Source organism: Oncorhynchus keta, chromosome 30, assembly GCF_023373465.1.
Source record: "Oncorhynchus keta strain PuntledgeMale-10-30-2019 chromosome 30, Oket_V2, whole genome shotgun sequence".
Taxonomy (NCBI): Eukaryota; Metazoa; Chordata; class Actinopteri; order Salmoniformes; family Salmonidae; genus Oncorhynchus; species Oncorhynchus keta.
Window position 1 is genome coordinate 33,466,035 of NC_068450.1, and position 20,589 is coordinate 33,486,623.

The window sequence follows — 20,589 nt, forward strand, 5'->3', positions numbered from 1 at the left end:
TTTCGTTTAATATTCATTGGTATATGATGAGTCAGACAGAGTTATCACATGGTAGATACTAACAGTTGATCTGCCTGACCTCCATACCTCTCTCTTTGGGAGCCGTTTGGCTTTGATCTGCCATCGGTGAGAGATGAGAGCCAGGCTCCCTGGCACCATCCTGGTTCACCACTCAGTGTGCTCTTACTCTTACTCTTTCCACTGTAGAGAGCTTCCCTCCCCAGGGACCAAAGTGGTATACTCCAACCCCTCCTACAGAGCGCTGGTGCATACCAGAGCTGTTTCTGCGGGGGGTGCTATGTGATTGGCGGTAGCTGAAGGGCTTAGCGTTTAATTACTCTGCCCTTTTATTAGGAATCTAGACCCATAATGGTCACGGTGGCACAGTGGCACCCACAGTGTCCTCAAAAGTCACTCCTCTGAGTTAGTGGGCCTAGATCAAATCAAATCAAACATTTATTTGTCACTTGCTGAATACAACAGGTGTAGACCTGATTGTGAAATGTTTACTTATGAGCCCTTTCCCAACAATGCAGAGTTAAAAAGTAAGAACAATGAGCTCAATAAAAAAGGAAATAGTAACCCAATAAAATAACAACAACGAGGCTTTATACAAGGAGTACCGGTACGTCAATGTACACGGATATGTGGTAGTTGAGGTAATTAAGGTCATATGTACATAGGGGTAAAAGTGACTAGGCAATCATGATAGATAATAAACAAAGTAGCAGCAGCGTATGTGAAGAGAGTGAAAGAGTGTGAAACTGTGTCTGTGTGTGAGTGTGGCATCAATATGCATGTGTGTGTGTGTGAGAGCATATGTGTGTGTGTGTGTGTGTGTAAGTGTCAGTGTAGTATGTGTGTGTGTGTGTGTGTGTGTGTGTGTGTGTGTGTGTGTGTGTGTGTGTGTAAGTGTCAGTGTAGTATGTGTGTGTGTGTGTCAGTGTGTATGTGTGTGTGTGTAAGTGTCAGTGTGTATGTGTGTGTGTGTGTGTGTGTGTGTGTGTGTGTGTGTGTGTGTGTGTGTGTGTGTGTGTGTGTGTGTGTGTGTGTGTGTGTGTGTGTGTGTGTGTGTGTGTGTGTGTGTGTGTGTGTGTGTGTGTGTGTGTGTGTGTGTGTGTGTGTAAGTGTCAGTGTAGTATGTGTGTGTGTGTGTGTGTGTGTGTGTGTAGTGTGTGTGTGTGTGTGTGTGTGTGTGTGTGTGTGTGTGTGTGTGTGTGTGTGTGTGTGTGTGTGTGTGTGTGTGTGTGTGTGTGTGTGTGTGTGTGTGTGTGTGTGTGTGTGTGTGTGTGTGTTTGTGTCAGTGTAGTATGTGTTTAAGAGTCAGTGTGTGTGTGTGTGTGTGTGTGTGTGTGTGTGTGTGTGTGTGTGTGTGTGTGTGTGTGTGTGTGTGTGTGTGTGTGTGTGTGTGTGTGTGTGTGTCTGTGTGTGTGTAAGTGTCAGTGTAGTATGTGTGTGTGTGTGTGTGTGTTTAAGTGTCAGTGTAGTATGTGTGTGTGTGTGTTTAAGTGTCAGTGTAGTATGTGTGTGTGTGTATGAGTGTGTGTGTGAGTGTGTGTGTGTCAGTGTATGAGAGTGTGTGTGAGTGTGTGTGTGTGTGTGTGTGTGTGTGTGTGTGTGTGTGTGTGTGTGTGTGTGTGTGTGTGTGTGTTTGTGTCAGTGTAGTATGTGTGAGTGTGTGTTTAAGTGTCAGTGTGGTATGTGTGAGTGTGTGTGTGTGTGTTTAAGTGTCAGTGTAGTATGTGTGAGTGTGTGTGTGTGTGTGTGTGTGTGTAGTGTGTGTGTGTGTGTGTGTGTTTGTGTCAGTGTGTGTGTGTGTGTGTGTGTGTGTGTGTAAGTGTCAGTGTAGTATGTGTGAGTGTGTGTGTGTGTGTGTGTGTTTAAGTGTCAGTGTAGTATGTGTGAGTGTGTGTGTGTGTGAGTGTCAGTGTAGTGTGTGTGTGTGTGTGTGTGTGTGTGTGTGTGTGTGTGTGTGTGTGTGTTAGTGTAGTATGTGTGAGTGTGTGTTTAAGTGTCAGTGTAGTATGTGTGTGAGTGTGTGTGTGTGTGTGTGTAAGTGTTAGTGTAGTATGTGTGTGAGTGTGTGAGTGTGTGTGTGTGTGTTTAAGTGTCAGTGTAGTATGTGTGTGTGTGTGTGTGTGTGTGTGTGTGTGTGTGTGTGTGTGTTTAAGTGTCAGTGTAGTATGTGTGTGAGTGTGTGTGTGTTTAAGTTTCAGTGTCGTGTGTGTGTGTGTGTGTGTGTGTTTAAGTGTCAGTGCAGTATGTGTGAGTGTGTGTTTAAGTGTCAGTGTAGTATGTGTGTGAGTGTGTGTGTTTAAGTGTCAGTGTAGTGTGTGTGTGTGTGTGTGTGTAAGTGTTAGTGTAGTATGTGTGTGAGTGTGTGAGTGTGTGTGTGTGTGTTTAAGTGTCAGTGTAGTATGTGTGTGTGTGTGTGTGTGTGTTTAAGTGTCAGTGTAGTGTGTGTGTGTGTGTGTGTTTAAGTTTCAGTGTCGTGTGTGTGTGTGTGTGTGTGTGTGTGTGTGTGTGTGTGTGTGTGTGTGTGTGTGTGTGTGTGTGTGTGTGTGTGTGTGTGTGTGTGTGTGTGTGTGTGTGTGTGTTTAAGTGTCAGTGTAGTATGTGTGTGTGTGTTTAAGTGTCAGTGTAGTATGTGTGTGAGTGTGTGTGTGTGTGTGTAAGTGTCAGTGTAGTGTGTGTGTTTAAGTGTCAGTGTAGTATGTGTGAGTGTGTGGGTGAAGTCCAGTGAATGTGCATAGAGCCAGTGCAAAAAAGGGGGTCAATGCAAATAGATGGGTGGCCATTTGATGAACTGTTCAGGAGTCTTATGGCTTGTGGGTAGTAGCTGTTCCGGAGCCTTTCGGTCCTACTTGGCACTCCAGTACCATTTGCTGTGCGGTAGCAGAGAGAACAGTCTCTAACTTGGGTGGCTGGAGTCTGACCATTTTTAGGGCCTTCCTCTGACACCACCTGGTATAGAGGTCCTGGATGGCAGGAAGCTCGACCCCAGTGATGTCCCTGAAACAAGTGCACAGTGCTTATACACTCAGAATGGAATGCATGGTTTACTCAGTTTTAGATGGATTCAGGCTTCTGAGACTGTGATACCTTGCTACCCTACTCCCCATAATCAAGCCACTGATCCAATCCTGCAAGTTAGATTCTGTTGGACTGATCCTGGCTGGCTCGTACCACTGAGATAAGAATGGGGATGACTCACCGGTGACTCAGCATAGGGGCTTAAGCCGGGCTGCCTCTTTTATCCCTCTGGCACAGCTGAAGACAAGCCTGTCTCTTTCCCCTGTTCCACCCACCCATCCATCCTCACTAGACACTACAGCTGGGAGAGAGCACATACCACAGTGTCTGTAACTCATCCCGTTCAGTTCACCACACACATCCCCAGACACCTCGAAGAGCACCAATTGGCGTTCGTAAATATTTGCAGTGTTCCCATGGCTACCAGGATATAATGTGTTAGTATTTCCCTCCATCACACTCATTTTATTCAACTGGATTAAGATACTTGAGAACTTCACAATAATATCTCATCTGTTGTGTCTCATAAATCACAGATATTTTTGCTCTGGCTCCCAAACGGCTAACCCCAGCATAGAGATCCAGTTTGATTGACCTTTGGTAGTTTTGGCGTAATTTAGATGACCCAGATGACACATAAGTAAAAGGCTGAAAGTTCATAGTTCATTCCAGGGAGACCCAAGAGTACAAACATATAAACACACCCATCTCTTCCAGGGAACAGCTAGGTCTCTGCCCGTTGTGATGGGAATGTTGGTATGTTGATGAGAGGAGCAGGGGGACTTTTTTGTTTACACTAATAGCCAATGGAGTTGGTTGGATGGGGTGTGTTGTAGTGAGTGAGTCAGGCACTCTAAAAATATGGCCTAAACTTTCCAGCAAAGCCCCCCGTGGGGCCGAGTCCGACATGGAGTGATGACTACATGCTAAAGCTCTGTTCAGGACAGGCAGACATCGGTGTGCCACTTCCCTCAGCTGTTTGGCATGCCGGTGCTAAGCCCCTCACCTGGCTGGTTCTGATTAGAGGACAGAACACATGCTGGGATGCCAGCTTGAATATATCTTCCTTTTAGCTTGGATGTTGGATTATGGAAAGGGGGGGACTTTTGGAATGACTCAGGGCAGGGTTGCAGATAGCTGAGGATCATGGTAGTCTAATAATATGATGAATAAGTCATGTAGGTATTACTTTCTCTTAAGACCCACATGGACCATATTGAGATCTAGGGCTCTATTCAATCCGTATCGCAGAAGTCGGTAGTGGTTTACTCAATCAAAAGGTAACCTACACTGCCTCCCTGTGGTGACTCTGAGACATCACATCCAGCTGAACCAGAGCCTTGACAGTTCACGTGCTTCCAGTCAATTCATCTCCAATGGCGTTTATTTACTTGTCAATCAATGAATTTGACAAGTTAATCATGTACACGTGACTCGATCCCCAATAGTAAATGTGATTGTTGTGTGTGTTGGTACAGGGCCCAGGAGCTACGCTACTTCCACCATGACTGAACGCTTCGACTGTTACTATTGCCGTGACAACCTGCATGGGAAGAAGTACATAAAGAAAGATGAGAAGCACGTGTGTACAAAGTGCTTCGACAAGCTCTGCGCCAACACCTGCGCAGAATGCCGTCGCCCCATTGGGGCTGATGCCAAGGTAGGTATTGTGTGTGTGTGCGTGTAGGAGTGTCCGTGTGTGTAGGATTGTCCGTGTGTGTGTGTGTGTGTGTGTGTGTGTGTGTGTGTGTGTGTGTGTGTGTGTGTGTGTGTGTGTGTGTAGGAGTGTCCGTGTGTGTGTAGGAGTGTCCGTGTGTGTGTGTGTGTGTGTGTGTGTGTGTCCGTGTGAGTGTGTGTGTGTGTAGGAGTGTCCGTGTGTGTGTGTGTGTGTGTGTGTGTGTGTGTGTGTGTGTGTGTGTGTGTGTGTGTGTGTGTGTGTGTGTGTGTGTGTGTGTGTGTGTGTGTGTGTAGGAGTGTAGGAGTGTCCGTGTGAGTGTGCGTGTTTGTGTTCAGTAGGCTGACTGGCTTCAGTTCATATGTCCAGATTAAGACTAGTGTTTCATATCTGTTCTTCCTCAATGAGCAGCAGATCCACAACATAACAGTCAACATTCAGTCACGGACACTTGTCTGATAAACACTATCATTACTGACTAAACCCCGTAGGATTGTGTCACCTTGGCTGTAGTCTGCCTGTATTGGCTGTAGTCTTTTTGTATTGGCTGTAGTCTGCCTGTATTGGCTGTAGTCTGCCTGTATTGGCTGTAGTCTGCCTGTATTGGCTGTAGTCTTTTTGTATTGGCTGTAGTCTGCCTGTATTGGCTGTAGTCTGCCTGTATTGGCTGTAGTCTGCCTGTATTGGCTGTAGTCTGCCTGTATTGGCTGTAGTCTGCCTGTATTGGCTGTAGTCTGCCTCTATTGGCTGTAGTCTGCCTGTATTGGCTGTAGTCTGCCTGTATTGGCTGTAGTCTGCCTGTATTGGCTGTAGTCTGCTTGTATTGGCTGTAGTCTGCCTGTATTGGTTGTAGTCTGCCTGTATTGGCTGTAGTCTGCCTGTATTGGCTGTCAGTCCTTCATGCTACACTGCACTCAAATTCACTTCATCTCCACTGCTAATAATTCTTTCCAGATGGACATACTCTGTTTTCTGGCAAACTCCTCTGAATACCGTAGCCTACAATTGATAGGGAAATGAGCCTCAGTTTAATGAGGTGTGTATGAAGCCTGTGTGTATTAATGTATCTTACTCTTGACCTTCTCCCCTCCTTCCTGTCCAGGAGCTGAACCATAAGAACCGCCACTGGCACGAGGACTGCTTCCGCTGTGCCAAGTGCTACAAGCCCCTGGCCAACGAGCCCTTCAGCGCCAGGGATGACGGCAAGATCATGTGTGGCAAGTGTGGCTCCCGCGAGGATGGCAACCGGTGCCAGGCCTGCTACAAGGTGGTCATGCCAGGTGGGCTTAACCATAACCACAATGCACTTCTTCATCTTTTCTTTAAAGTGACCTAGCACTGTGCACGTGGCTGCTGTTAACGTTTTCAATGTTGACATTTTCAATTCCCACATTATGAAACAGGGTTTTTTATTCTATTCTTCTGTATCTTGGATTGCCAGGCACACAGAACGTGGAGTATAAGAAGAAGGTGTGGCATGAGGAATGCTTCACCTGCTTTGAGTGCAAGCAGCCAATCCGCTCACAGAGCTTCCTGAACAAGGGCGATGACATCTACTGCGGCCCGTGCCACGACAAGAAGTTTGCCAAGAAATGCTTCCACTGCAAGCAGGTGAATAACTAAATGTTCCCCTTCACACACCCAAATACAGATTTTATTAGATAGAACATTTTGCTCCATTTTATCCTATCATGTTATTTCATGTTAGGGACAGATAGAAATGTACAGGGGGGCTGCAGACAATGATCAGCCAGGGGGAAAATCACATTTTAAACCTTTTGATGCAATATTCATTATTGTATCAAATATATGCAACACATTTTCCACCAACAGGTTTCTGTGCCAATACCCCATACACCCAATAAACAAAGTATACCGACTTCAAGCATTTCAATGTCATGGTTTTCAACACCACAATAAATAGACTGTGTCAACAAACAGAAAATGCATCCCTCCCTACATTGTAGGCTTCCCCAGTATCAAAGGCTTGAATCTCAGAATGTCATTAAACTTCTTGTAACAGACGTCCCTTTCCTTTCACCAATTGGCCGCTGCACAGTTTGAATTGATCGATTGATCTGATTTGTCAGTTAATAAAATACATATATACACAAACATGTTAATAGTGGCCAGGATTGCACAGTAAAGTCAGGGACCTATTTCCATTGTGGTCCCTATATTTGACATAAATACATATATAATTAGAGATACAGACGAAAAAGTGCTTAACCTCCAGATGATTATGAGGGAGTTTAAGTTCAATTCTTACAAGCTTGTTTGGCTGGTAGCCTGTTCTTTATTCTTGGTCTATATCTTTAGATGTTTGGGGCTGCTGGTGAACCATGATGTGCAGACAGAATCAAAGTGACACTGGACTCGCGCACTTGCCAGAGTCTTTAGGGTGTCTATAGCTAGGTTTCCATCCGATTGTAGACAGATTAATGTGAATATTCTAAAATCTTCATAAAAACAATATGCCATTTCAGTTTCCTTTAGGAATATTTGGCACCGGACAACATGACAGGGAAGATTTTAATTTACTGGACATCTATCTGCATTCAGATCTGACCTGGCGCAGTCAGCGCCATCAATAAACATCAAGAAACATCAATAAACATCAAGAAACATTTGTTAGCCAAATGAAAACCAATTACAGAAGCACTATTTCTTGTGTTTCGATGTGTAGCATATGCAAAACTTTAAAGATTGTTTTTTTGGGGGGGGGGCTTCTTTTCCGAAAACAATAATTGTCCACCTCACGGTTCAGCCGTCAGAGATTTGCACACTAAATGCATCAGGACATTGCATGCAAAGGCCTATAGGTTTAGGTGTCCACGGTTTGATATTAATATTATATACCCCAGAGAGAGATATGCCAGCAGCATGCTACGACAACATGCTTTTCTTTGCCTGCTCTACAGATTTTGACGTACAGGAGGATAATTCGTACATATTCAATCTGAATATTTGGTATAAAGATAAGCATTATATTGTTAGATTATAGGAGTAACTCTGGTAGGCCTGAAACGGTCTTCCTCACCTCAATTTCAAATGAACAATTTCAACTGTAAATAAATACAATTGACAACCCTCCCCTATTTTGGACCACTACTCCTTCCTTCCAATGCATTTCAATCTGTCCCTTATGACAGTGTAATTACAGTATACCTAATTATAGTATTCATAAGGTACAAGTTAAAGGAAATGCTTTCTGTTATTATTCATAGAGAATAAGTCTGTCTTCCAATAGAACTAACATGGTGTTTCTCTCCCCTCAGCCCATCACTTCAGGTGGTATAAGCTACCAAGATCAGCCATGGCACTCTGAGTGCTTTGTGTGTCGTACCTGCCGTAAGAACCTGGCCGGAACCCGCTTCACCTCCCACGAGGAGCACGTCTACTGTGTGGACTGCTACAAGACCTCCGTTGCCAAGCAGTGCAACGGCTGCAAGAACCCCATCACAGGTCAGTCACCCACACACATAGTTTACATGAACATGTATGCCTGATATTGCATGGACAGATGCTGTTTTTATAAAGGATTTAATTACATGATATTCTGTTTTGGTGACATTATATTTTGACTAAGCAGCACTGGTCATCATATATCTGTCCCATTACTATGCTGACTGCTCCACATACCATCTCCCATAATACAGGGTTTGGCCATGGGACCAACGTGGTGAACTACGAGGGTCACTCCTGGCATGAGTACTGCTTCAACTGCAAGAAATGCTCCCTCTCCCTGGCCAACAAGCGCTTTGTCATCAACGGAGAGAACATCTACTGCCCTGACTGTGCTAAGAAGCTGTGAGCACAGCCAGCCAGGAGGCCCAAAAAGTTCTGTCATTCATGTTGAGGTGTTTTGACAGGGTCAGGAACATAAATTAGTGCCAACTAAAGTTGAGAGGTCAATCCAAGGGTTAAAACTAGAGAAAGGTCAATTACCTGAGTGAATTTGAACAGCAGCCAAATAGGAATCTTGTTCCAGTGTTTTGTCATTGTTGAATACTAACACACGTCAACTGGTTTGCTTTTGTGAGCCTTCGATATGCAATACTAACAAGCTTGAACACTGCATAGCCATATTAGGGAATGCTATTTTCACTGCCTTACTGGAACACTGCTTTGATAATACTAATATGGCAATTACATGTTACAACGCTTCACATTGCTTCTTGAATTATATACTAGCTTCACTAAATAAAATCGGTCACGGCCCCTCTGAAGTGATGTTTGCAGAGTTACTTACGTATGAGGGTTTCACATAACGAACGCTTCTTGTAATAATCAGTATGGACAAACTAGGTCTTCTGTAGGTATCAAGTGGTGTTATGAGATGGGAATCTAATCATGTACTCATACTGTAACTTTCTGACGTGGAGGGAAAGTTCGGGATGTGAATGCACATTATGATGGGTCAATAAAGGCAAGCAATAAAATTGAGTATTTTCACCTGCTAGACAGAAATAACAAAAACGCCTACTTTTATTTAGCAAAACTTTATTTTAACAGTTCATATCTTCTCAGAACACTTTAGATATATTTACAAATATAATTTGTGGACATGGCTTGGGTTAGGGTCTGAAAAAGCTATTGATATTCATATTGTAGCCCTGGTCGGTTAGAATGATTGTCATGGCCGACGTAAGGACACGTGACACATTTGATTAGTTATTAATTACTATAAAATAAAAATACAGCCTATTCTCAATCTAAGGCATCCTACTCTACCGTCATAGCCACTGAATCATGAGATCAATTAAGAACAGTTAGCTCTGTATTCAGGCCCACAGATGCAGAAAGGGATGGGAATTAAAAAACATAACAGGACCTGGAACATTTCTAGTATTAAAGCAGCAACTGTCCTGTATTGGTCCGATCTACAGTATCCATGACTGGATGTGCCAGCGCCACTGCCATTAGCTAAGCACATGTAGACCTGACCAAGGAACAAGCGTTTCATATTGAATAAGTCTACAGCAATCCCCTGCACTTTGAAAAGATAAACGGTTAGTCAAGTCAAGGAGGGTAGATCATTAAAAGCCTGGATGGGAGGAGACCGGAGAGGAGAGAGAAAACTTTCTTTCCAGAATACCACACACACACACACACACCTCTCGAACATGACTATACAGTAAAGTTACTTCTTGGTGACAAGTCAACCCCGTGTAATTCATTTTAGAAAGCTTGTCAACCCTTTCAAGAAGTGGAAAACCTCCCACAGTGCAAAGTGTCTTATGTTGTGATGAATAATAAAACTGGTTGCACATGAAAACAAAAAAAGGTTTCTCCTCAAAAAGAGAAGCATGTTAAATGCTTAAGGGCTTGTTTGTTTAGTTAAAGTTACATTCTCAAAGCTAAGCTCATGGGTCTAAGTCCAGACATAAGGTATGTCAAATATAAAGCTATTTCAGAGAAACCTTATGGTTTATTAAATGTGACAGTCAACAGATTTATTATGAAGCAAAAAAAACAAAGGTCCCCAAACCTCTCCGTTTGGACGATTCAAGCATTAGGGAATTCAAGCTTCTCGACACAGATTTGAAAGAACCCATAAACGAGACAAGAACAAGACTGACCAAATCGCATTTGCTCCCATCTCCATCATTTAGCGGTAGATTCACTCCGTCACACTGCTGCTATACAGAGAAGCGTGTGGCGCAGTAGTCAGAGTTCATGCTAACCTTCAGACACCATATGACTGCAAACTTTCACACTGTGATAAAGCACTGAAACATTTCCACCCCTCAGTCCACCCCTGTCGGAGACCAAGGCGATTGTTAGAGGTGGTTGGGGGATGAAAGTCAGAACTTCACAAAATGCCCTCAATCAAGGTGCACAGACATCTTCCCTCTACAGTATGAGGATCCCCTGCCCTAGGCTCAGAGTACTGGAGAACAGGAGGGTTTCCTGTAGCCTCCTGGGTAACACCAACCCTTAGTCCCTATCCCTTGGCACTTTGTAAGCATTTGACAGGTATAAGCAATATAATAGCTTAACCTCGTGGAATCGTTACCATATTGCTTACACCAATCCAATCTACTAAAGTGCCTAGAGGGCAGGAGACAGGGCTTAATTTAGAACAGATCATAGGGTAACAGCACTGACTACCCTGGCAAAGGGCACGAGTCTAATAGAACAAACATTTAAATAAAGTAACATCCATTCGCAGTACCCCACCCACAGAAGCATTGGCCCAATACTGATTACATACATAATACAATAACACTTAAATATGAGGAAATATATTTTCGTATATTGTATATAAACAGACGGCCAAATTATGACAAATAATTGAAACACTTTTTTTTACCAGGAGAAGTAACATAGAAGCTTAGTGGAGAAGCACTGGAATTTGTATGGAACGAGATAGACAGACAGCGAATGTAGGAAACACTCCATACATCTACAGCCAGGTCAAAACTGTGTTTTAGCCCTAGAAAAAGGAACTTTGGGCATCGTGAGAGAAAACTTCCAACCATTCAAGTTAGTTTCTGGACTAGTACACCCCTTAGAGAAGAGTGACGTAAAGTGAAACTCATGGACCTCGTCTGACTGCAATTAACCAACATACACATTAATCCACTACGGGCTATAGCCATTCATATGGTAAGTGTATAAATTCATGCAGTCATTGCTGGGGGTCATGTTATACCTCAGCGCTCAGGATGCAATTAAATTCAGAATTGATATGAGTTAGTTAAACATTAAGTCTACATACATGTAAAAACATAACATGTCAAGATCTGAGGACATAAACCTAAAGACCAGGAACCGAAAGTTAACAGCAACAGTTCACAAATATTTACTAAATCACCAGCTTGTCAAATTCCTACATCCTTCAGTTTGTAAATTTGAAATAGTAGGCAACCACCCTCAGCAGTGCCGGAAGAATCCGGTTTTCAGGGGAAAAGCTGAGAAGAGGCGAAGTTTGAAAGCCGTATGCTTCCGGTTTCTTCCGACCCCACTCAGGCATTTATTTTATGCCTGCTACCATAGGTTAGTAGGCAACAGTCATTTCATAAAACCATTTGTTTGATTCATAGATCTGAGTGCCCCCTAGTGGCCATAAGGAGAAGAGCAGGAGTGAGCAGGGGTAAACCATGGGAGAATAGGACCTGGAGAGTTTAAAGGAGAGCAAGGACAAATCCAGAATTCTAGGTCGGATTACAATTTGGTTAGGATGGGATTAGAGTTACATAGTGCCGCTTCTGGTTTGGGAACCGGTAAGTCATAACACACGTGTAAATACTCCCTTATCCACTGGAGATACTTAGGGCTCATGTAGGCAGACCCTGAGAGACTACAATACCCAGGTTCCCCAGCCCACCAATCAGTACTAGAGTTTCCTGACTCACTCATGACACGAGAAGTAATGAACTCATAGCAATCATAGAGCAAAGTGTTATGTACATAAATCCTGGAATATTCTCAAACCAGCAATTACATTTAACGAAGACAACAAAATTAATAAATTACGTTGCACACCCTGCACAACACTTAAAAAACAACAGTATGAACAAAACAACATTTAAAAAATAACCAAGTGTCAACTGTTATAGGTATGGGAGGATGAGAGCCCTTGAAGTGAGCACATTGAAGGAGGAATAGAGATTTTCCCCTGAAGCTTTGTTTCTCTTTTTAGATTTTCTTTTCATGTGGTGGGGGTGCAAATTTAGCGTTCTGGAGTCCCTGTCCCCCCCTCAACCCCTGTGCTCTTCCTCTGGCTGAGGGCGGGTGTGTACGTGTGGAGGGGGTAAGGGGTCTGGAGCTCAGCTGGACAAGAACTCTGGAAGTGCAATATTCACAGGCCTCCGAAGGGAGAGCTGCAGCCTCACATCTCTAGAGAGAGAAAGACACAAAGAGAACAAGTGTCAATATTTGACATCCACAAAGCAATTCACTTTTCTATACAACATGTGCAGTACAGTAACAATAAATCAACTATACAAACAGTTGTTTCCAAAATAACTCTCACACCTGACAGGGCTTCAATGGGCTGACTGGAGGGGTGGAGGGTGGCCACGGGGGTCCCCTTGTCCTCGAAGGCCAACCTGGGTCCATTGGGGGCCCCGTCACAGTCGATGAGGCCCTGGTTGCGGCCGTCAGCATCGATGAGGGGACGGCCCTTGGAGTTGACGCCCAGGTCAATTAATTCCTCGAAGCTCCAGGGGCCAGGCTTACCGTTCAGCCCCGGGGACAGCTTGTTAGAGTCCTCGTTCAGGAACTCTGAGCCCCCCACTAAATGAACCTTAGGCACTGGACTGGAGGAGAGAGGGGGAGTGAATGAAAGATGCCTATAGCCAAAAATAATCCTATATCATTGTGTCTAGAGCATTTGGGAGTGGTATACCTTGTGTGGGTGTGTGTGTCATACCTCACAGCCAGAGGCCCCTCAGCGGTGGTTCTGTTGTTCTCCTTGTCGTCTGCCTCCGGTATCCCGTTCACGCATCCCAACGGCTCCTCCCGCACTCCCATTGGTTCGCTGCGGGCCAGTCCACGCTCCAGGTCGTCCGTCTCCAAGGCAATATCTCCGGGCTGGGTTGACTCATCGTCTACGGGGACAAATAAGCAGATGGCAGATGACTCAATATGCACACTCACAAAGAGGAGTGGTGTCTGTGCAAACAGACAAGTCAATCACATACAGTGTATGCACTCACTAGGAATGTGACACCTGGACAATCTTTCTTAAAGTTTAAACTGCCATTTTTGTATCTGTGTCCATTAAAACCAAGAAAAATTCATCAAAAGTTGTGTCAATTCACAACAATCTATCAGTATAGGCAGGTCAGCCACCAGACAGTCAGAACCGTGCACTAGGCCTATCAGTACAGGCAGGTCAGCCACCAGACAGTCAGAATGTGTACTAGGCCTATCTATCAGTATAGACAGGTCAGCCACCAGACAGTCAGAACCGTGCACTAGGCCTATCAGTATAGGCAGGTCAGCCACCAGACAGTCAGAACCGTGCACTAGGCCTATCAGTACAGGCAGGTCAGCCACCAGACAGTCAGAACCGTGCACTAGGCCTATCAGTATAGGCAGGTCAGCCACCAGACAGTCAGAAACGTGCACTAGGCCTATCAGTACAGGCAGGTCAGCCACCAGACAGTCAGAACCGTGCACTAGGCCTATCAGTACAGGCAGGTCAGCCACCAGACAGTCAGAATGTGTACTAGGCCTATCTATCAGTATAGCCAGGTCAGCCACCAGACAGTCAGAACCGTGCACTAGGCCTATCTATCAGTATAGCCAGGTCAGCCACCAGACAGTCAGAACCGTGCACTAGGCCTATCAGTATAGCCAGGTCAGCTACCAGACAGATAGGCCTAGTGCACGGTTCTGACTGTGGTGGCTGACCTGGCTATACTGATAGATAGGCCTAGTACACGGTTCTGACTATCTATCAGTATAGCCAGGTCAGCCACCAGACAGTCAGAACCGTGTACTAGGCCTATCTATCAGTATAGCCAGGTCAGCCACCAGACAGTCAGAACCGTGCACTAGGCCTATCTATCAGTATAGCCAGGTCAGCCACCAGACAGTCAGAACCGTGCACTAGGCCTATCTATCAGTATAGCCAGGTCAGCCACCAGACAGTCAGAACCGTGCACTAGGCCTATCTATCAGTATAGCCAGGTCAGCCACCAGACAGTCAGAACCGTGCACTAGGCCTATCAGTATAGCCAGGTCAGCCACCACAGTCAGAACCGTGCACTAGGCCTATCTATCAGTATAAGCAGGTCAGCCACCACAGTCAGAACCGTGCACTAGGCCTATCTATCAGTATAAGCAGGTCAGCCACCACAGTCAGAACCGTGCACTAGGCCTATCTATCAGTATAAGCAGGTCAGCCACCAGACAGTCAGAACCGTGCACTAGGCCTATCTATCAGTATAGCCAGGTCAGCCACCAGACAGTCAGAACCGTGCACTAGGCCTATCAGTATAGCCAGGTCAGCCACCACAGTCAGAACCGTGCACTAGGCCTATCTATCAGTATAAGCAGGTCAGCCACCACAGTCAGAACCGTGCACTAGGCCTATCTATCAGTATAAGCAGGTCAGCCACCACAGTCAGAACCGTGCACTAGGCCTATCTATCAGTATAAGCAGGTCAGCCACCAGACAGTCAGAACCGTGCACTAGGCCTATCTATCAGTATAGCCAGGTCAGCCACCAGACAGTCAGAACCGTGCACTAGGCCTATCTATCAGTATAGCCAGGTCAGCCACCAGACAGTCAGAACCGTGCACTAGGCCTATCAGTATAGCCAGGTCAGCCACCACAGTCAGAACTGTGCACTAGGCCTATCTATCAGTATAAGCAGGTCAGCCACCACAGTCAGAACCGTGCACTAGGCCTATCTATCAGTATAAGCAGGTCAGCCACCAGACAGTCAGAACCGTGCACTAGGCCTATCAGTATAGCCAGGTCAGCCACCACAGTCAGAACCGTGCACTAGGCCTATCTATCAGTATAAGCAGGTCAGCCACCACAGTCAGAACCGTGCACTAGGCCTATCTATCAGTATAAGCAGGTCAGCCACCAGACAGTCAGAACCGTGCACTAGGCCTATCAGTATAGCCAGGTCAGCCACCACAGTCAGAACCGTGCACTAGGCCTAGCTATCAGTATAAGCAGGTCAGCCACCAGACAGTCAGAACCGTGCACTAGGCCCATCAGTATAAGCAGGTCAGCCACCACAGTCAGAACCGTGCACTAGGCCTATCTATCAGTATAAGCAGGTCAGCCACCAGACAGTCAGAACCGTGCACTAGGCCTATCTATCAGTATAAGCAGGTCAGCCACCAGACAGTCAGAACCGTGCACTAGGCCTATCTATCAGTATAAGCAGTATAGCCTATACCAGAGAAATGTGAAGTTTGAAATGAAAGACTGCTAATTTGGGAAATTTCTAACAAGACAGTTGATGGTTACATCTAAAGTAGCAAGTACTCATTCAAGTTAATCGTTCTATTTATAGCTACAACTCAGTCCATTTATGGGATTTTTGCCCATACTGCCCAGCTGTCTCACACACACACACACCGTTGTGGCAAAGGGGTGGTTAAAGTGAGGACAGTTACCCTTGGTTTCGACACAGTTGGTTTCTTCTTCAACCTCCTCCTCTCCCTCTTCATCCTGTATGTCTTTCTCATCCTCATCATCATCATCATCTCCTCCCTACACAGGACACATGGACAGAGCACCAGTTAAAATATGTATCAGCTAGTATGTGGGAGGATTACTGGATGTTTTAATCCAGCTGATTTGGCTATTGTGGAAAGCACAGTTTCCCATGGAGATATCAGAGCTTGAGAAATGTGAACTCCCCTTTTCTTGGTCTCCTTTTCTGGTTCTCTTCATGATCTCCTCAATTCTCTGCAAGTCGAAAAGCAACAGTGAGATTCACGTGAAAAATTTCTGGCAAATTACACCCTGCAGACATGCTCAATGTAAAATGCTCAATGACATGCCTTTACATTCAAGTGTTGGTATACAGGGAGTGGATGCAGGTGCTACTTTCACTGAGTGCACATGATGAACAGGTTAGTGAAACATCCAGTCAACGCATGCAGTGTGTGATGGTGATTCTCCACCCACCTTCTTCCTCTCCATGCGTTCCTTATGGTTCTGGGCCATTACCCTCTCCCTCTCAATGCGGACCTTCTCTGCATCAATTGCAGCCTGAGCCTCCGCCTCTTCACGCTGCGATTGGACAAACAGGTGGTCAATCACAAGCAACCAATCAAACTATAAAATGACATCAACAACACTGTCAATGTGTGTGTCCCTACCTCTTTCTGTAGCTCAGCCTGTCTCCCGGCCTCCTCAGCCTCCAGTCTCTCTCGGTCTGCCTCGGCCATGAGAGCGTCCTCCTCCTCCTTTTTCTTCTTCTCCTCCGCTAGCCTCCTCTCCTCCTCCAGGCGTTTCAACCGTGCCTCCTCGGCCAAGCATTTCTCCTCCTCCTTCCTCAGCCTGTAGATAGGATAGGAAAGGTCAATGCCCCCCCCCCACAGAAAGATGAAGACCACCTGAAAGTTTTCTAGCAGCATGCCTCCTTACTTCTCCTCCTCCTCTCTCAGTACTCGGAGTGCCTCTTCTCTCTCCTTCTTCTCCCGTGCCAGACGGCGGTTCTCGGCAAGGATCATGGCGGCCTCGGCTGCAGAGTTGGTGCCCGCCATGGACTTCTCTGAGAGACCGATAGGAGCCACAGGAGGTTAGTAAATGTATTGTTTCATTAAAAGGAAAAATCCACCCAAAACCATTGCTTTAATTTAGAGTGTTAAATAACACTAATGTGTGAGAACAATATTTCTTGTGAACAAATGTTTCATTTCGGCATTATAATGAAGGCTGGTAGCAACAAGGAGAATTGTTGTGGATATCGGTTGCAGCTCAAATCGACTACAAAATCCACAATGCAATGTTCTCTCTATGGGCTGGCTGGCTATCTAGCTAACAAACGGAGCTAGCTAGCAAACATAGCTACACACAAATTGGAAAGACAATATCAGCATGCAAAGTAGCTAGTCAGCTGTAGAAATCGCCTAAACAAACTGCATTATCAATTTAGGAGTCTACAATCTCACCATGTTCAACCTGCAGATCGATGCGCCTAGCAGTAGTCTGACATTCACAACGGCCGATATACTTTTGAGGTGATGGGAAACGTCAATAGTGTGCTCTCCTTCAAGGAGTGAATGGGAGTCTATTGGGTCACTAGCTCAAAAACCCAACATTAGCACAAATTTCGTCAGCAAGAAGTACATCATTACAAATATTTTCTGAGATATGAGAATTAACTTGCCATCTATAGTATCGTATAGCTTTGGAATCGTGGCATTGAGGAAAATAGGCTCAGAAGGGATTGCATGACGATTAGCTTAGTAACCGCGTGACACAGCATGACAAAGTGAACGCGATTGGTCAAAAGTCTACTGGGTGGGGCGTTATATATTCCTTCATTCATTGGATTCCTATCTCCTTTCTATAATATCTCTGGCAACATCACCATGCAATGCACCCTGGACTAAAGAGGCAGACAAACAGAAATAATGTGCTAGACCCTCTGTTAAATGACATTTCTCCAGGTAGGAATATTGCAACTTAGAACTTCCAGTGTTGTGATAGCGACTATCACAACGCTATGGATTTCTGCCTGCTTCACCGCCAATCACTCAGATACACATGAAAACATGAAATGACCCAGGGAATTGATAAATCACTCAGTTGCACTAAAACCACAAAACGTTAAAAATGAGTGAACCTTTGACATAACCAAGCCACAACATAATAACCACACAGCAGCCATAGCACTACTACAGAGTACACACACACACACACACACACACACATCTCTGTGGCTGCTGGTCATAAAAAGATATACTGCAGAATAAGTCCCATTGGGAGCAGTGAGGGCCTTCAGCGCACACACACACAATCCATTAACCCTCTCCTTAACTATCTCCTAATGAGTTATACAGTAGTAGTACAGGACTCCAACCAGAAGGGGGTACTAGACCTCTAGGGCTAACAGCATGGAACTACAGCTGGTTCACAGAGCATTTACAGCTCCACACTAAGCTGCTGCTGGGGCTGCCATGTCCCTTTCCCTTGCTAATGAACCGCACAGGAGCCCACTAACACACTGTGTTGAAACAGCTATGAAGCCATAGATCAGGGTTCCCCAACTGGCAGGCCACAGGTTTTTATTTGGCCCTCTGTTGGACATATGTATATTTTTTTTATACCAGGAAATCCGGTCCAAGTTAATTTAATTTGGGAAATCTCTTAAAGTATTTCCACGTATAACAGAGATCATATACATACATATTATATCTGTTTGGGCTTCTTGCGGTCAATTTGCAGTCAACAAATAATTTATAATTATGTTCTGGCCCCCAATCCATACATTCAACAAAAGAAATATGCTGCTGAATCTAGTTGATGATCACTGCCATAAATCATTTAGATACATCCGGATAGAGGACAGAGCAGAGGCTGATGCTCTTTATGGGAACTCAGTAATACAATACAGGGTTTCCAACACACTGCCTCAGAGGCTTACAGTATAGGCTCCCTCTCTCCTTATTCGAAGAAAGTGAGTCTCAGAAGACTGAGATTGTCAGCATTGGTTCTTGATTAATCTGAGCTCGGCAAAGTCCTTAAGTGAGATTTCAGCCTTATGTCATGACTGTGGTACTAACAGATGGAAATAGCTAACTCAGCTCAGAGAGAAAGGCCATCTCAGTGAGGTTGTAGGTTCTCTTTGCTCACCGTCCTTGTCTTTGGTCTTAGTGGAGGATGTGGGAGCTGGAGTCGGTGTTGAGCTGGTCTGGGGGGCTCTGGGGACTGGGGGGCCACAGCCTGGATGGGACACAGGTCCTTTGGCTTGGAGTCTTTCTTCCGCAGGGTGGGGGGGCCGGTCGGGGTGAGGGCCGGTCTCTGGATGGGTGGTGGCTTGGCCGAGCTGGGCTGAGGGGATGGGGGCTTGGCCGAACTGGGTTGAGGGGACGGGGGGCGATGTTTGGTACCTCCGGGTGACGGGGGACGGTTACGGGGGCTTTGCCTGTAGAGGGGAGACAAGATTTGACAGTTTTATCAACTATCCAACAAATCTAAACTATTTCATAGTACACAATTAAACAAGAAACATCTAATATTGTTTAATATCCAATATTGTTAACACATTTTCTGGGGGAGAGCTGTGATGTCTTACTTTGCTGCACTGGGGGAGGGGGTTCTTTTGCTGGCGGGGAGGTTGGCAGGGGAGGGCGAGCGGTGGCGTCCCGCGATGTTGGAGGGCGAGGCGGGGCGCTTCCCTCCGGGCGACGAGAACCGTTTCTCCTTCTGTCGTTCCACAAAGAGAGAGGCAATTCAGTCCATTACGTCATCCGGCTAGGGTATCCTTAAAATAACACATTGGATTAACACTAGAACAGCAACCCTTCATGAGAATACAGTGAACCAGTAGAAGTGGATCGATAACATGGAATGACCAGATAGCACTTGATCCATGACACAGACAGTCTCCCCATGTGGTCTCAGAGTGTGTGTCCCCCTACTGCAGCACACAGCAGGCTTTAAATAACATCACAGGTGTGGGCAAGTCTGATTCAAATATATCCATTTATAAAAAGCCCGTACCACAAGAGGGGTAATGCTGACCGGCACAGCAAGGACACCCACACCTGGTAACACAGAGGGTCACACACGTAAAATGACATGCATGCCAAACTTAGGAGGCGTGTGTGTACAGCTATAACTATTTAATCAGGGTTTATCTGAACACTGCTTAGTATAAGAGCAGGGTGAATTTAGTTCTAAACTGTTTGCTTCTAGTGGGGTAAAAATTAGAGGTCGACCGATTAATCGGAATGGCTGATTATTTAGGACCAATTTCAAGATTCCATAACAATCGGTAATCGGCATTTTTGGACGCCGATTATCGCCCGATTATGTTGCAATTCACGATGAGATTGCGTGCCAGGCTGACCACCTGTTATGCGAGTGCAGGCAGCGAGGAGCCATGGTAAGTTGCTAGCTTGCATTAAACTTATCTTATAAAAAAAACAATCAATGTTGACCTCACTAACTAGCTAGCCATTTCACATCGGTTACACCAGCCTCATCTCGGGAGTTGATAGGCTTGAAGTCACAAACAGCACAATGCTTGAAGCATTGCGAAGAGCTGCTGGCAAAACGCATGAAAATGCTGTTTGAATTCATGTTTACGAGCCTGCTGGTGCCTACCATCGCTCAGTCAGACTGCTCTATCAAATCATAGACTTAATTATAACATAATAACACACAGAAATAGGAGCCGTAGGTCATTAAAATGGTCGAATCCGCAAACTATCATTCAGAAAAC

The 20,589-nt window shown here is 45.3% G+C and overlaps 1 protein-coding gene and 1 pseudogene across 4 annotated transcripts in view; one reads left to right on the plus strand and one right to left on the minus strand.

Moving 5' to 3' along the window:
- Window positions 1-9,150, plus strand: part of LOC118372129 (four and a half LIM domains protein 1-like) — a 28,462-nt gene extending 19,312 nt beyond the window's left edge. For all 3 annotated transcript variants that reach the window (XM_052488315.1, XM_052488316.1, XM_052488314.1), the window contains exons 2-6: window positions 4,512-4,693; window positions 5,811-5,988; window positions 6,150-6,319; window positions 7,987-8,173; window positions 8,368-9,150. In XM_052488315.1, the coding sequence (XP_052344275.1) occupies window positions 4,538-4,693; window positions 5,811-5,988; window positions 6,150-6,319; window positions 7,987-8,173; window positions 8,368-8,522 (846 nt within the window). In that variant the 5' untranslated portion in view covers window positions 4,512-4,537 and the 3' untranslated portion in view covers window positions 8,523-9,150. The remainder of the gene's footprint in view (window positions 1-4,511; window positions 4,694-5,810; window positions 5,989-6,149; window positions 6,320-7,986; window positions 8,174-8,367) is intronic.
- A 44-nt stretch (window positions 9,151-9,194) lies between these two features.
- The window catches only part of LOC118372132 (ensconsin-like), a 50,700-nt pseudogene continuing 39,305 nt past the window's right edge, over window positions 9,195-20,589 (minus strand). The window contains exons 12-21 of the transcript XR_008087526.1: window positions 19,438-19,568; window positions 18,996-19,287; window positions 16,782-16,908; window positions 16,514-16,694; window positions 16,320-16,424; window positions 16,048-16,097; window positions 15,803-15,897; window positions 13,089-13,266; window positions 12,692-12,975; window positions 9,195-12,553 (exon numbers count right to left, since the gene is read on the minus strand). The product of XR_008087526.1 is annotated as an ensconsin-like (transcript). The remainder of the gene's footprint in view (window positions 12,554-12,691; window positions 12,976-13,088; window positions 13,267-15,802; window positions 15,898-16,047; window positions 16,098-16,319; window positions 16,425-16,513; window positions 16,695-16,781; window positions 16,909-18,995; window positions 19,288-19,437; window positions 19,569-20,589) is intronic.